A 16,338-nucleotide genomic window follows, 5' to 3' on the forward strand; every position below is an offset into this window, starting at 1 on the left:
GATATAATAAACACTGTTAACCCATTTAGCCTAGAATTATTTAATGCTTTAACTATTTTTGAAAAATCTAGATTTTGTTTTGCAAGTCTTTGAATATATCTTTTTAAAAGCTCAAATATTTGCTTCTGGGTGGTCCCTGGAATAACATATTTTGAGATGGGGGTCCGTGGCCAAATCTATGTAATTTTGGGGGCAAACACTAAGAAGAAAATAATCTTTTCCCACATTTTTATTTACCAAATGAGTTCCCAGATTGATCAAGTGATAATCAGATGTCAATCTGGTGTTACTCGTTATGTTAATGAGGTATACATCCTGACCTTGGGGATTTCTTTCTTGGCGATAGCCAGCCAGACTTTGCGCCGCCGAGCGTTCAGCTGCTCGACCGTCAGGTGTTTCTTCTTGACGACGGGCAGAGGTGCATCGTGGGAGAACTTGGCGAAGATCTTGGAGATGTAGGGGCGCCCCTCCTCCAGGAAGTCCCCCTCTCCTCTCTTCTTCTTCTTCTTCACCTTCTTCAGCTTGGCTGATGGCAAAGAACAGAGACAGGAAGAATGTATTTATTTAAATCACAGAAATATAAGTACGCAAGTAGGTCGGAGAGGCTTAATGTCGGTGTCAGCCATTTGTTAATTCTGAAGAAGGCCTAAGTGCCGAAATTACATTAATTAGAATTACTGCATATGGAGTGGGAGTGTGCAACTTTTTTCCCTCCAATTTTAAGAGTACTCGCAGTAAATCATATAAATATAAACAAATTAAAGAGTAATTTCTTCACCTTAAACATGTCTTAGGTGTTGTTACATTTAAAGACAGAACGACAGATCATTTTAAATGCTGCTATAATTTAGCATTTTCATAAACAATAAATGTGTATATATATATACTGTATATGTTTAATTAATTTAGCTTTTAGTTTCTTGAACTTTCTACAGTTTTCAAGTATTCTCTTTTTGATTATTTCAAATGATGTCTGGAAATGTATACATGTATGTTGTTTTTCATTGTTGTACAATCTCGGTTACGTTGTAAATGAGTGCTTGCGCTCAATTGTATTTCCGAGTCTAAATAAAGGTAACAAACAAACAAACAATACACATTTATGGAAATCGTGTTTGAAGAGCCATGGACCCCCATCTAGGCCAATATGTTCGGACTCTTACAACACGGACAGCTGTAGCCGTTATGGAGAACTTTTTGTCATTTTAAGTCAGTTGTTTTTTATTAGAATTGTATATATTGTTGTCTAGATAGACTAGTATGTAAATAGTTGAAGTTGTCTCACCTTTAAACTTCTTCTCATCTTTGATCTTCTTCTTCTTAGTTCCCAGCAGGTGGCGCTGTTGTTCATAGAAGGGGTCATGGGTGGAGAGCAGTCCAGTGCTGTAGTACTGATACTGATGGAGCTGAGACACACAGAACACAGCTCTGTCAGTGTGTGTGTGTGTGTGTGTGTGTGTGTGTGTGTGTGTGTGTGTGTGTGTGTGTGTGTGTGTGTGTGTGTGCGTGCGTGCGTGCGTGCGTGCGTTTGCAAACCTCGTGGTCAGACTGGAACTTGCTCTGGTGCAGTCTGGTGTAGCGGTGCAGCCTCAACATGTCCTGCAGCTCCTCTCTGGACACACACAGGTCGGAGTCATCCGAGTCGTCTGAGTCCGAATCCGTGGTGTCATCACTCAACAGAATACTCTACAGAGAGAGAGCGAGAGAGAGAGAGTGAGAGAGAGAGAGAGAGAGAGAGAGAGAGAGAGAGAGAGAGAGAGAGACAGAGAGAGAGAGAGAGAGAGAGAGAGAGAGAGAGAGAAAGAGAAAGAGAGAGAAAAGAAGAAAGAATAGATGTTAGTGAGCGACACAACCTTAAAATGTTATCCCTTCACTTCACTTTAGCATTCCTATTCTGGCGGCTAACATTCACAAAGTAGATGATCTTAAAGCACACAACGCGTCACGTTGCAATGTGCTGTGAGCTTGTAGATCTTGGTAGGATCCTAGCAGAGGATAGAAAAAGCAGCAATACTAAAAGACACCAGAACTGGGAATCACCTTGAGCCATTTTCTGTTCTTCTTCAGTTTGGAGAAGTTGTAGAGGCTGGCCTTGTCTGCTTTCTGGTCTGTGGAGGATAAAGACATGAACCGTTTTTTTATTTTATTTGTATTTTCCTTTTTTTCCCCTGACTATTTCTACTGCATAGTACTGTGTTCTATCCGTCTGTCATTCAATGTTATATGAGATACTTCAATGGTTTCCTGTGTGTAAATAAGCCAAGTGCTTTTCTAGGATCTCCGTCATGAAACTGTACCTTTTCCTATGCAAACTTTGAATAAAGTCTTCAATCAATGAATACAATGACTCGCAATACATCCATGATGAATATACTGACTATACTGATCATACAATGATCTGGGTAATTATGTTTTGTTATCTCTCCATGTATAGATTTTTGTGTTTTTCCATAAATGAACGCCCTCCTTGATCATACTACAGTGTCACACGGAGGCACAAAAGCAGCAGATCCACAAGCTCGAAACGCGGCGCGAAGCCATGTGTTTTGAGCTTGTCGATCTGCTACTTTTAGTATTTTCGAATTGGAATCCAGGAAAGTAACTGTTATGGACTTAATTTGGACAGGTTTCCACCCGACAGAGAAGATTCACTAAATGAATTATATCAGAGATCTTCAACAGGGGGTCCGGGACCCCTAGGAGGTCCTCAGAGTTACTACAGGGGGGCCGCCAAATCTTTGTGTGATAGGATCATGTTTTTTACATTAATCACTTAATCAACCCTAGCATCCCTATTCTAGGTCAACATTAGCCCAAAAAATTGCAGATCTACAAGCTCACAACGCCTCACGTTGCGAGGCGTTGTAAGCTTGTAGATCGGCTAAGTTTTGGCACAGAGGATTGGTGTAGAGGGGGAAAAAAGAGCAGACGAGTAGGTATTGACAGTTCAAGTGGTTAAATGTATGAAAATACACATTACTCCAACCTACACAGATGCTACTGTGCTGTCAAACAAGCCCAGGCTGTATAAGAAATCAATGAACATCTGCAACACAATTTTATACGATATGTAGGGTCCCTGCTTCATCTCTCTCTCAGCTAAGGGGTCCTTGGCCCGAAAACGTTGAAGACCCCTGAATTATTGCGACCGTCATTAATCACTTAATCAACCCTAGCATCCCTATTCTAGGTCAACATTAGCCCAAAAAATAGCAGATCTACAAGCTCACAACGCCTCACGTTGCGAGGCGTTGTAAGCTTGTAGATCGGCTAAGTTTTGGCACAGAGGATTGGTGTAGAGGGGAAAAAAAGAGCAGACGAGTAGGTATTGACAGTTCAAGTGGTTAAATGTATGACAATACACATTACTCCAACCTACACAGATGCTACTGTGCTGTCAAACAAGCCCAGGCTGTATAAGAAATCAATGAACATCTGCAACACAATTTTATACGATATGTAGGGTCCCTGCTTCATCTCTCTCTCAGCTAAGGGGTCCTTGGCCCGAAAACGTTGAAGACCCCTGAATTATTGCGACCGTCAGGTCGCAGTTTAGTATCAAAACCTCCACCGGCCGTCCGTCCGTCCGTCCGTCCGTCCGTCCGTCCGTCCGTCCGTCCGTCGGTCACACGTCACACGTCACACCTTTGCCCTGCTCATATCTCCGCATCAGTATGACATCACACTGCTTGGTGTGTGCCGTCAGGGTCATTTGTGTACGGTGTGATGTCATACTGATGTCAGCAGTGTGATGTCATACTGATGTCAGCAGCTATGTCTCTATATATGGAGTTATATGTTGTCCGTGTCCAAATATGGGGCTTGTGAGGTCAGACTTAGTGAGATTCGTCGGTTATCTCCATATATGGAGGGAGAACCAGTTTATGAGCCGATGAGTTGTGTCAGAGTCGAGATCCTGCTTGCATCTAATCTGTCGGTAGATAATGCCGGTCTTATATAAGGGTCATTTGTGTACGGTGTGATGTCATACTGATGTCAGCAGTGTGATGTCATACTGATGTCAGCAGCTATGTCTCTATATATGGAGTTATATGTTGTTCGTGTCCAAATATGGGGCTTGTGAGGTCAGACTTAGTGAGATTCGTCGGTTATCTCCATATATGGAGTGATGTGTTGGTTATCTCCATATCTGGAGATTCAACCTTCAACGATTTTGACATCTTGTTACTAATCTGTCGGTAGATAATGCCGGTCTTATATAAGGGTCATTTGTGTACGGTGTGATGTCATACTGATGTCAGCAGTGTGACAGGAGATAAGCGACCAACGGTCGCTTATCTCCCGATTAGGGAGTCTTACTGGTATCATTTATTTGCCAATAGAGTAAACGAAAAACACAGTCAAACTGACCTTTGACCTGGAGCAGAACGCCATTCAGAGGTTTCCCCTCCACCAGACCCTCCTCCTCCTCCTGCTCGCATGGCTCCTCCTTCACAGTCAACGCCGCATGTTGATTGGTGGGGTCCAAGGATAGGCCCGCCCCCAGCGCAGCATCGTCACTGTCATCACTGTCTTCACTAGAATGTGAAGGAAAAAATAACGGGGGTCCAGAAATGTACTCGAGTAAAAGTATGAAAGTAATGGCATCAAAATGTACTTAAAGTACCAAAAGTAAAAGTTCTAAATGTTTGAAAATAGCCAATCTACAAGCTCACAACACGTCGCATGTGAGCTTGTAGACCGGCCATTTTCAATTAGCCAATATATAAAATAGGGCTTAAGTGGTTTATGTATTGTAACTAGTAACTATAAAAGTAACTAGTAACTAAAGTTTTCAAATAAATGTAGTGAAGTAAAAGTACAATATTTGGATCCGAGATGTGGTGGAGTAGATTAAGTATTGGAAATTGGAAATACTCAAGTAAAGTACAGATACCTCAAGATTGTAAGTAAATGTACTTAGTTACTTTACACCACTGTATCTGATAAAAGAATATTTAATCTGATAGCTATTGTATATGTTACAGCCTGTCTGTTTTGTTATGGTTCATCTTGTCCTTGTAGCAGCTATAACTATTATGGTCTGAGCTCCATCAAGATGGCCTGTCACACGGCCTTGTGTTGTTGTGAATATCGTAGCATAGGTCGCAGTGACAGACACTGGTTGCTTGGAGACAACAAGATATGGGTCTGTTCACTAGAGTCTGAAAAGCTGCCGGACCCCCATAACTCTGAGAGTGTACAAAAATGTGTACAATCTCATAGTTACAGACTTGTAAGGGTCCATTTGGAACAGACTCAAGGACACCTGACGACCCCACTTTGAGAGCCACTGTCCTAGATTTTAATTTCTTTTATTAAACAATGGAATCGGGTCTCGGTATGGACCGTCATGGATATCGCTATCGGGAAATAAGTAATGGTATCGGTATGTCTCTACTGTTCGCCAGCTGGCCGATGAGGTTGTGAGAAAAAAACGCTTCAACACATTCTATGTATAAGTGCTTGTACTCGCTGTGTAAACTTCAGAAACCATCTCGAAAACAATCTTGCAAACCACCAGGAATAAACCCTTTTTTAAACATTTTTAATTAGGGGTTTCCTCTCTTCATTTGGCTTAAATAATGTATATTTGGCTACAGAGAGTTGAGCTGTGTACACAGAATGGGTTTTCGGGGCTGTATTCGAATGTGACCCGGTCTTCTTGTCTCCTTCTTGCATTGAGCCAATCGCAAGCAGTCAGGGCAGGTGCTTGGTCAGAATCCAGATATCTTTAACGAATATACGCTACCTGCTTAATACGTCTCTGTTGAAGAGGGCAGAGGTCTGGCGCAGGAAACAGTCCAGCCTCAGGGAGCGGTCCAGACGCTGCAGGTAGAGAGGTTTGGCCAGACCGGAGCTCCCTGTGGCCCCCGTGGCCTCCAGTCTGCCCTGCTGTCCTGACGCCATGCCCAGGACAGAGACACCTCCACCCAGCAGGGTGGGAGACACTCACTGGAAGACAGAGACCAGGAGGAGAGAGAGAGACAAGCACAATGAGAAAGGGGAGAAACCAGTGTCATATGAAACGTTTGTGAGTGCTGAGCTGTGGTTTCTGTTGCCGCGTTTGCCATTCACTTACAAGGTAGGGTAATTGATATGTTTTGGTCAAAACTAAAGGCACTAGGTTAAAGCACAATATTCTGATAGTAATCGTTGCTATAGAATCAGAGTGTTTGTTCAGTAACCGGAGTATCTCTCTCCAGCGCTTTAATAAATAGAAGGAAAATCAGGAGAGAGTGCCCAATTATCAGCTCAATTGTGTTCCAGTTCCAATATTGTCTGTTCATTTCTTTGTATCATCACTTCCAATTTCACTTTAATGTTACATTTTCCAGGAGGAGCCAACATACTAGAGACTATGCTCTGGGGGTATATGTTATGTTGGTTCATGTTCCGTACTCAAAAGAACTTTGGGTAATGTAGGCTAGAGAAGGCCTCTCTAAAGGTAATGCAGATAATTGTGTACATACTATAGATACCGATATGCCTGAAATGCCTCATTTCTCACATGCCCCTCTTCTAGCGCCACCACAAGGTTGCGGACCTGACAGGTCACTTATCTCCCGATTAGGGAGTCTTACTGGTAGTATTATTGTTTGTCATTGTTTGCTGCAGCCACCTGGTGACAATCAGGTGACAGGTGTGGACTATAACTACTTCAGAACCATGGACAGCGCTGTTTGTTGTGTGCATTTGTGAATCTGTGTGCACATACCTTCTGAATTACAGTCGTCATTTGTAATTCCAAGACTGTCAGAGAATTGAAAAAGACCTAGGGGAGAGAGAGATAAATGTCATCATAAGTCAATTCAATTCAAAGGAGATTTATTGGCATGAGAAAACATACGTTTACAATGCCAAAGCAAGTGTCAAAATATTTAAAAAATGTTGAAAAGGGGAACGTCACTACTGTTGGAGGGGGGTTTGTGTAAACAGAGCTATGTCACATTGCGTCGTTAAGTCACAGGGCCATGCACAGACATTTTAAGGGGCAGGGGATCAAGCTAAAAAGAAACAGGCACTGACTCACCCCACCAACACGCACAATGACCCACACTATCACACTTTTAAGCACCTGACTAAACCTTGTATTAGAAAAGATTCTTAGGACTTTAGTGTTTATCCTCCAACCGCTGTAACCCTGTGGTTTTATTGCATTTCAAATGAATCAAATCTAAATCACACACTATGTCAGTGGTTCTCAAGGTGGGGCCAGGGGACCACCAGGATTCCTTGAGGGGGTTCCAAATGGACCCTTACACACACACACACACACACACACACACACACACACACACACACACACACACACACACACACACACACACACACACACACACACACACACACACATCACTTAATATTTTTGTATTTGTTGCTAAGACAAAATATATAAATATAAAATTATAGTAAATTTACCCCCATTCACTCCAGATAATCAACGGGGGTACATTTATTGTAATCAAATTGTCTGCGACAAATCAAGAAAGAAATGTTTTCATTTTGGGGGTGACCTACTCCTTTAATAGTTTTAGTTTTACAGATACTGTATATGACATAATGTAGAAAACATTAAGTATTGTTTTGGTTTCATAACTAATAGAACTGCCTACCGGAGGTATATCATTCACCTTAACCAAACTGGGGTGAGGCCGTGAGGGTGGGGTCTCTAGCACTAAATATTTTCAGATGGGGGTCCGCAGCCAAATACTACTGATCTAGAAGGCATTTGCAGAATGGGCCTCAGAGTAATGTATAGTGTATGACATGATATCATAATGTTTCAACATAGGCTTGTCCTGTTTCATGTGGTGCGTTGTTGCAATTAGTTTGTTCAACAGAGCAGTTTGATACTGTGGTTTCATAACGTAAAAATTGACACAGCAAAAATAACTTTTACTGTTTTTTTCCCCCAATAAGATATTATCTCTTTTAGCAACATGAACTTAGAACAGCCTTTGGACATTTGTTCACAGCTGTAGAATTTCATACGTAAAAAGTTCAACTCATAAATTGTCTCTTCAGAAGAAGCTGCTATTCTAAGAACTGATTTATTTACACTTTACACAGTCATTTACGTTTGTGTGTGTGGCATTTTGTTTAACGTAAACTAGGGATGGGACGATAAGCGATATTAACGTTTATCGCGATAAAAAACACTCACGATAATGACATCATGGAGATTTAAATTTATTGTGAAATTGTTTTTATTTGCCGAGCTGCATATCCGGTGCCATTTAAAACCTGGTAAAACGTATTTATAATTGCGACCGTAGGTCGCACTTACTACAGAAAGCTCCACCAGGTGTCCGTGCGTCAGTCAGTCAGTCAGTCCGTCCGTCACACGTCAGACGTCACACTTTTGCCCTGCTCATATCTCCGCAACCGTTGCCCCGATCCATGACAGATTTTGCACACACACTCCTTACCTGCCAAACTACAACCTCCAAGGACCCCCGGAGTTCCAGGGACCCCCAGGTCCCTGGGGGACCCCCAGGTGTAAAAAAAATACCAAATGTGCAAAAATGACCAAATGACCACCCCCACGGGGCTGCTCACGGGGAATTCCCGGGGACCACCCACTCCTGCTACTCCAGAACGGATGCAAAAGTGGTGGCGCCCCCAGTGGAGGACCCCCTCCACTGCAGCTCACATAAAATGCCCTAACTCGGCCTAGGAGCGTCCGGGAGAGCCGGGGCCGGTACCTATTCGTCCGCCAAGGCAACGCGGAGACCCCACCCCTCATTTCTCACACGGCCCTCTTCTAGCGAGACCTACGGTCGCTTATCTCCCGATTAGGGAGTCTTACTGGTATACGTATGTCTTTTTTTTCTCTCTCTCTATCAAATCTCTTTGCGTTGCGACGTGTTGTGAGCGTGTAGATCGGCTATTTTTTGGCAAATGTTCCGTCCCAGGATAATGGATGTTGGGGATATTTTGATTATCACGATAATATCATAAATCGCGATTTCTTTGGTCAATAACAACAATAATCGTGATATTGATTTTTCATATCGTCCCATCCCTAATGTAAACATGGATGGTTAAAGCCCTGGCGCTCATGTCCCCTAGCTGGGACTATCATCTTTTAGCACCCCTTGCTCCCACCCCCCTACCCACCATAGCACGCTATACCCTACGGGCAGTCTGGTGGGCGAACGCAAACACACTGCTCACGTTACTTTTAAAGGGGGAGTTCAGTCAAATAAAGATGATAACAAGGGTATTCCCAGTTTGTCACACAACAGAGTAATGTATTATTAACCAACAGACAGTGGTTCAGAAATGACTATTCTACATGTACAATATGTATATAAACAAATAGCTTAATTCCCTGAACTGGGCCTTTAAGGCATGTGTGTGGGTCAAGAAAGCAAAGCACCTTTAGACATACAGGATTTACAGTATAGCATCTAACCTAAAAGCGGTGGTTCTCAAAGACCCTTGGTTCCATTTGTACACTCTCAAGAGTTACAGTATGTTGGCCTGTGTGGTCTAATGCAGGGATTCTAAAAGCTGGGTCCAGGGACCTCCAGGGATCCTTGAGTGGGTTCCAGGAGGTCCCCAGCAAAATGTGTGACATATCCACGACTTTCCAACGTCCCATCGTGCATTGCGCAGAAGGCATGCAGCATTTCCGGCGTTGCAGCTGAGTGTGATCTACAAGCTCACAGCGGTTGCGTTTGCGACGTGACGCGAGCTTGTATGTCTGCTGTTAACCGGATGTGTAGGGCTGTAATCTAGCCCTGTTTTAGGGATTCGAACTTCGGGGGGATTTTCCGAACGGACCATCGAACCTTAGATGGTTCGTTCAATTGAATAAAAACCGAACGTTCGAACCTCCGAACCATCGAACGTACTGTACCTTTAACCAGCTAAAAGTGTAGGAAATGTTTTAAATGCGCTGTTTTATCCATTGAAAACGCGTGGATGCGTGGCTGCATTAACACCTAGGCTAACACTTGGAAAATCCAACCCAATCGGAGAAAGTGTTGCACAGTTTGTTGACGAACAGGCTCAATGTATAGCGGAGTTGCACGGATGATGATTAGACTTGGTGACTGCGTCGGAGCGCGTCGCGTTCGGGCTGAACTGGTCTCGATGTAACAACCCCAGAAATCGCATTATAATCCTTTAGGGGGTTGCAATGAAATCCATCTTTGCTCATGCTTAGGAGAAAGGCTGTTTAATCTTTGGGTGCATGGATGGGTGTTCGCTGTTCAGAGCACAGCAGCACACACACCCGTCTGTCTCTGCCCAGCTCAGCTGCTCTCACTCTACTGTCATCAAGCGTGTGTGCGCGGCCCCAAATTGGAGCGGAATTGGAGCGGAGGACGGTCCTTGATCGCTCCAAGCTGTTCTGGTGCATTTTATAACTACTATAACGGTCACCATTAACTGTTAGTGTTTACCGGTAGGCCTAACTTATTTCGTATTTGGCTATCTCTACTACTGTGATATTCTGAATAGGCCTATCACATTCTGATAATTATTTTTCGTGTAAAAAAAAGAAGAAAAAAAAAAGAAAAAAACCTGAACCCATTAATTTCGAACTTCGATTGCCAACGTAACGAACGAACGTTCGAATCCCCGAAGGTTCGCTTGCAGCCCTACGGATGTGGCCCACAAATAATTCTACAGTGAATTCTGGCGGAAACAGGTGGATATGCTATCCACATGCCGCTCGCCTTCTGCGCAATGCACGATGGGATGTTGGAAAGTTGTGGATAGCCTATAAAAATAATGTTTAACCCTATATATACTGTACATCGTCAAAAAAAAAAGATATTAAAGGGGTCTTTGGCACAACATTTTATTAATATTTTCAGATGGGGGTCTGTGGCCAAATCCACATTAATTTAGGGGTCCTTGACACGAAAATGATTGGGAACCATTGACCTACAAGTACAATACAATGTGTGTGCATGTATCTGTATGTGTTGTTGTAGTTCAGACTTAAGCGCACATAGATATAGGCCTATTCTTACTGTTTTATTTATATTTATTAATATAAAGTACATTCATTTATTCAGGGCTCCAGTGCAGTGTAGGAACCACAGGTCCACAGCTACAACATGTTTGTTTTTTTATCTTTATTTGTCATGGCTTGGTTCTCTCCTCTCCTGTGTTTCTCTCTCACTGCTGTTGCTATGACACCTGACTTTCCCTCTTCGGGAATGAATGTAAAAGGGTTTATCTGGTGTTATTTTTATTTATTTACCACAAGAAACAAAATGTTCATAATTATGCCGTCGCACACACTGATTGGATCACAATATTTAACATGCACGTCAAAGGAGGGGCGTTGCAACAATGTAACCACCACTTAAAATCCATGATACTTTCCCTGACACATGTATCCAATCCATGCAAGCCGTATTCGTCGAAAATAGCAGATCTACAAGCTCACAGCGCGTAGTGGATGCGACGCACGGTGAGCTTGGAGATCTGATATTTTCGGCGCGTGACACACGGAGCATGAATTAGGCTTTTTTGTCACGACTAAACCCACGGGTTGTTTTCAAGTCAGTCAGTTTAGTTAGCACTGCGGGCTAATCTATGATAGCAGGCAGCCGTTAGCTTAGCTACCACACACACACACACGATAAGCTAATGCTAGCTTCTGCTTTCCTCGCTGCAGTGGATCAATGAGAGTGAAGGGTCAAGGTGCTGTAGGCGCGCGCAGACAGACACACACACACACACACACACACACACACACACACACACACACACACACACACACACACACACACACACACACACACACACACACACACACACACACACACACACACACAGTTTACATACCAACAAGACAGCTCACTTAGCTAATCCTTTACTATTATTTGACATTAGCTCATCAAATTAGTTTGACACTTTCCCCACACACAAATAAATAAATACAAATGCAATATGACCTTTATTTTATGGCATATTCATTCATAATATTCATTTTCTGCTTGAAGGCCTTTAGTAGCCTTTTAACTGCATTGAGTAGCCTAAGCCTATATGAACTATCCTACCTCATTCTGTGTATATGACATATTTATACACATATCCCACCCTCCCCAGCACATACACACCATCAGCTATAAGAGGCTCTGTCACTTTAAAGCCAGTCACCTATAATAGTCACATAGTAGGCTACCCTATCAACATTATATAAGTATACCTATAAGGTTGGAAAACGTCCCTTGAAATAAGGAATTGTCCCTTAAAAGAGGTATCCCTTAATTGAACCGATAAGGGACACACTTTGTTCTTTATTTTTTTTAGGGGGAATCAATCACTGACACACATCTTAGTTCAAACAGCCCAGGCTGTAAACCACTTGAACCCTCAGTCTAGACTTAGTAAGTCTCTGTACTTGGAGCTCCTTTATTATGTCTACACACCACCAAATATAAAGAAATAAATAGCGAATCTACATGCTCATTTGGAGCTCTTACATCTGCAAAAATGTTTCTAATGTCCCCAGACTCCCCACCAGAATATGGATGCTGAATGTTCAAGCAGTTCATATAATATAGGCCTACAATACTATAGTTGTACATGAGTACTTTGAGATTTGTTTCAAGTGTAAAGTGCAATATAAATAAAATGTATTATATAGTACAGTCAGTGAGATTGTATCATGTTCTGGGTGTTCCTTTTTCCTAGGAAAGGCCAAATAAGGGACACCTGGTCAATATGAGAATTTCAGGTAGTTTGGCAACCCCAAGTATAACAGAACCCCATATAGGGAGGTCCAAAAAGGACCCTCTGCAGGTCTTGTAACTCTGAGAGTGTACAAATGTAACCGATAAGACCAATTAGGATACATTGTGTACACTCTCAAGAGTTATGGGCCTCCTTTGAAAAAAAAATTAAAGATCAGATTAAGATCCACAGCTGTTTACCAGGGTAGATCTGTCTATAGATCCATATGGATAACATTATTTGTTGGTGGGTGTCTCTCTCTATTAGCACTAGGCCTCGCGTCCTAGCCTGGCCGCTCACGTACACATCGCATCCCAAGCCCCGTGGAGCTCCGTGGATCTAAACTCCTCCACCAGGGCCCGTATTTCCTTCCCGTTTCCCCCCCATCCCCTCGCGTCTTCCCCGGGTCTCTCTCACCTCGGCCGGCCCGTGTCACCCCTCTCCTCTCCTCTCCTCCACCGTCTCTCGTCTCCCTCTCGTCGCCCGCCCCGCTGCCGACTCTCGGCAACGACGGAGTTCTCTCAAAATGGCGACGAGGCACCGAGTCAGCCGAGCGCTGTGCTGTGAGCTTTGGGTCGACAGGCAGGCGGCGAGGAGAGAGAGAGGCGGCCACTTTCTGTTGCTGAGAGGCAGAGCAGCGACACGACGCCATGGCCAGGGTACAAGACAAGGAGCCTAGGGAGGGGAGTCGACGGCCGAGCGACAAAGATCGCTCCCCCAGACCGTTATTCATTTTATGATTGTTTTTTTTAAAGCAGTGGCTCTCAAATAACTAAAACTCTTAACAACAAATATCTATTTATTTATATTTTAAGGACCCTTGTAACTCTCTCTGAGAGCATACAAATCTGGTACAAATTTGTACGCGTACACATTTTTACAAATTTGTAATCGTACAAATATGGTACAAATGTGTACGCGTACGAATATTTTTTCAGATTTGTACGCGTACGTTCCAGATTTGTACAATAACTCTGATTTGTACGCTATCATCAGTTCCATACCGTTTGGAGACCCATCAATCAACTAAGGAACCCCGAGGGTCCCTGCATGCATGGACCCCACTTTATTTGTGAACTATTGTTTCAGAGAATAAACGTTGTTTTATATCTGCTATTTATTTTGTATTTTTTGTTAAATGACTGATGTTTTCGTCGCGCCGGGAGACACGACTGTGTTTTGGTTGAGTTGTTGTGATGATGAGGAGTCGATCCGATTTCGACTGGTAGCGTCTGCCCCCGCCGCGATGACTGCAGAGCGACGTGCGACGTCATCCTAGGGGAAATCCGTTTAAGGAATTGTTGTCTCTGATATTTCACAATTCACATCCATGTAATATTTATTTGTTATACACTAATACAGTTATATATATATTTTTTTTTACATTTTAATAATAATAAACATTTTATTATAATAATTATTAGTAGTGGTAGTAGGATTATGTTTATTATTGGTATTATTATGCACATTATTATAAACATTATCATCATCATTATTAATAATTGTATAATTATCATGATTATTATCATTCTTTTTATGATTCCAGGTCTCAAGCACAGGTTTCTCTTTTTATTAGTAACAAACTTTGTTTCAAGCAGTTAATTCCAAATTATGTTGTTTACTAAATTAATTAAATGAGTTGTATTGCTTTACTGTCTCTGCTGGCAGTTAAATAAATACAATGTTAGCATCAGACACATTCAGGACGAGGGATACCTACAAAAAAATCCTTTATTAAATATTTATTACACCATCAATGAAAACAGCCATTAGACAATCATAGATATGCAACACTTGGATTGCAAAATAAGAGTAGACCTATATTTGAAAAGCCTGTCTTGGTTAGAGTCCAAGAGCTTTGCGTTAATAATAAAATCACAGGGTTTAAAGGTAGGGTAAGTGATGTGTTTTTGTTAAAATAAGTGTTAAACTGCTTTACATATTGATGGTACTCATTGTTTTAGACGAGAAGAGTGTTCGTTCAGTAACAGGAGACTTCCCGTCCATCCAGCTCTTGATTAAACAAAAAATGCACTCATAGGTCGGGATACCAATGAGAAACTCACACATGATACATCTATGAAACAAGTGAAATGTATGACACAAAGAAATGAGCAGACAAAATTGAAACTGGAACACAATAAAGTTTAAGATGATGAATGGGTAGTTTCTCATAGTAGATTGGCCACCCACCTGCACATTTAATTAGTGGCCAAGCCACGCAGTGGCAAAGGCCACTCATCGATATTGTACCTTTTCTCTATTATTCCACCACTTTTTCTCTGGTGGCTTGACCGTGCTGTCGCTTTTTACCAATCAATCAATCAATCAAACTTTATTTATAAAGCACATTTTACACAACCTTAGCTGACCAAAGTGCTGGTTTTTACGAAACTCAGCAGTATGGTAGAGGACTATGCCAAACGGCTATAACACAAGCTCGCAAAACAATTGACCAAAGGGTGGCGCTGTAGGAAGCCTTTGAAAAGTGCAAACTTTGAACAGGTATAGCTCATGCTTTGTTTGAGATACAGCCATGAAACCTGTATACACTTATGCGTCTCCTCATGCTGAACAAAATAAAAAAAAAACATGGTCCTGCGAAGCCGAGAACAAGAACTTTGCCATGGCTGAAGGGCAAACGGATCAAGAGATCCTGAATTGTCTCCAGGAGAACAGTAAAATGCAGCGCCTAATGGAGGGAGTATTCCAGCGCCAAATGGAGTATGAGGCTTCTACACCGGGGGGCAGCTCATCCCCCCCATCCAAGCCTCCTAAGGCCTCGCTGACCCCACCTCAGCATCACAGCCCAGACCGTGAGACCAAATTTGTTTGTCATGGGTGGCGGGAGTCGCGGGACCCCTCAAAACTTCAGTAGGACTTTTCAGATTTGTAAATACTTTTCGTATTTGGGGCGGCTGTAGAAAAGTCCTACCAGTCACAACCCTCTCACCTGCTCCCACCCAGTCCCCACACCTGCACTTACTCATCACTCATCACTAGCCTCCACAACAAAAGTAGCCCTTCAGTTTAGTTTGGTAGCAGGCGTTAAGCTGCTACTTGGGTAACAGGATTGAGTTAAACGTCGTATTATCGACATTCATCTCGTTATTAAAAGTATTGCGTTGTGTCAGTGTAAAGTTGGGCGCAGTAGCGGTGCGAGAAACTGTTCCAGGCGTTGAAGGTGAGCAGGGTTAGGGCCAAGAGTAAGGGTATGTCGTATGCTGACGCGGTAAAGAGAGTGGAGAGGAGTGAGACATAGAGTAGTCTCAGCCATCTTATCACCCTGAACCTGGTTATGCGTCAGTGAAGTACGTTTAAGTCATGGTTCATTGCCTTATTTGATTGTTGTTAGTGCTCTAATGTTTAAGTGCCCATCCCCCCCAGAGTGCTAATGTTTGCATTGATACCTGAATCGTTTGTTAGAATCACTGACCATTGAGAATATTACATATTATTGTATTGTATGAATGAATTGTATTTGTATTTATGTTTAATAGAATAAAACCACATCATCATGAAAATCAACCTGGAACTCTTCACTATTTTCTGACCGATGTACCCATGGCAAAGCCAACAGTCCTTTAAACCAGTCCTCCTGAACAACTAAAACCTATTTTTCAGCTGTGCAAT

At 42.5% G+C, this 16,338-nt stretch overlaps 1 protein-coding gene across 5 annotated transcripts in view; it reads right to left on the bottom strand.

Annotated features, from left to right (window-relative positions):
• The window catches only part of ino80 (INO80 complex ATPase subunit), a 97,974-nt gene extending 84,716 nt beyond the window's left edge, over nt 1-13,258 (bottom strand). For 3 of the 5 annotated variants that reach the window (XM_080744242.1, XM_080744241.1, XM_080744238.1), the window contains exons 1-8: nt 13,123-13,258; nt 6,719-6,775; nt 5,753-5,955; nt 4,372-4,538; nt 2,041-2,108; nt 1,537-1,686; nt 1,286-1,406; nt 321-526 (exon numbers count right to left, since the gene is read on the bottom strand). In XM_080744242.1, coding sequence (XP_080600368.1) covers nt 321-526; nt 1,286-1,406; nt 1,537-1,686; nt 2,041-2,108; nt 4,372-4,538; nt 5,753-5,910 — 870 coding nt within the window. In that variant the 5' untranslated portion in view covers nt 5,911-5,955; nt 6,719-6,775; nt 13,123-13,258. Of the gene's footprint in view, nt 1-320; nt 527-1,285; nt 1,407-1,536; nt 1,687-2,040; nt 2,109-4,371; nt 4,539-5,752; nt 5,956-6,718; nt 6,776-12,905; nt 13,035-13,122 lie in introns of those variants that run through there. The other 2 variants (XM_080744240.1, XM_080744239.1) reach the window with 2 other exon arrangements.
• Nucleotides 13,259-16,338: the final 3,080 nt, after the last annotated feature.

Source organism: Nannobrachium achirus (assembly GCF_963921795.1).
Source record: "Nannobrachium achirus genome assembly, chromosome: 16".
NCBI classification, from domain to species: domain Eukaryota; kingdom Metazoa; phylum Chordata; class Actinopteri; order Myctophiformes; family Myctophidae; genus Nannobrachium; species Nannobrachium achirus.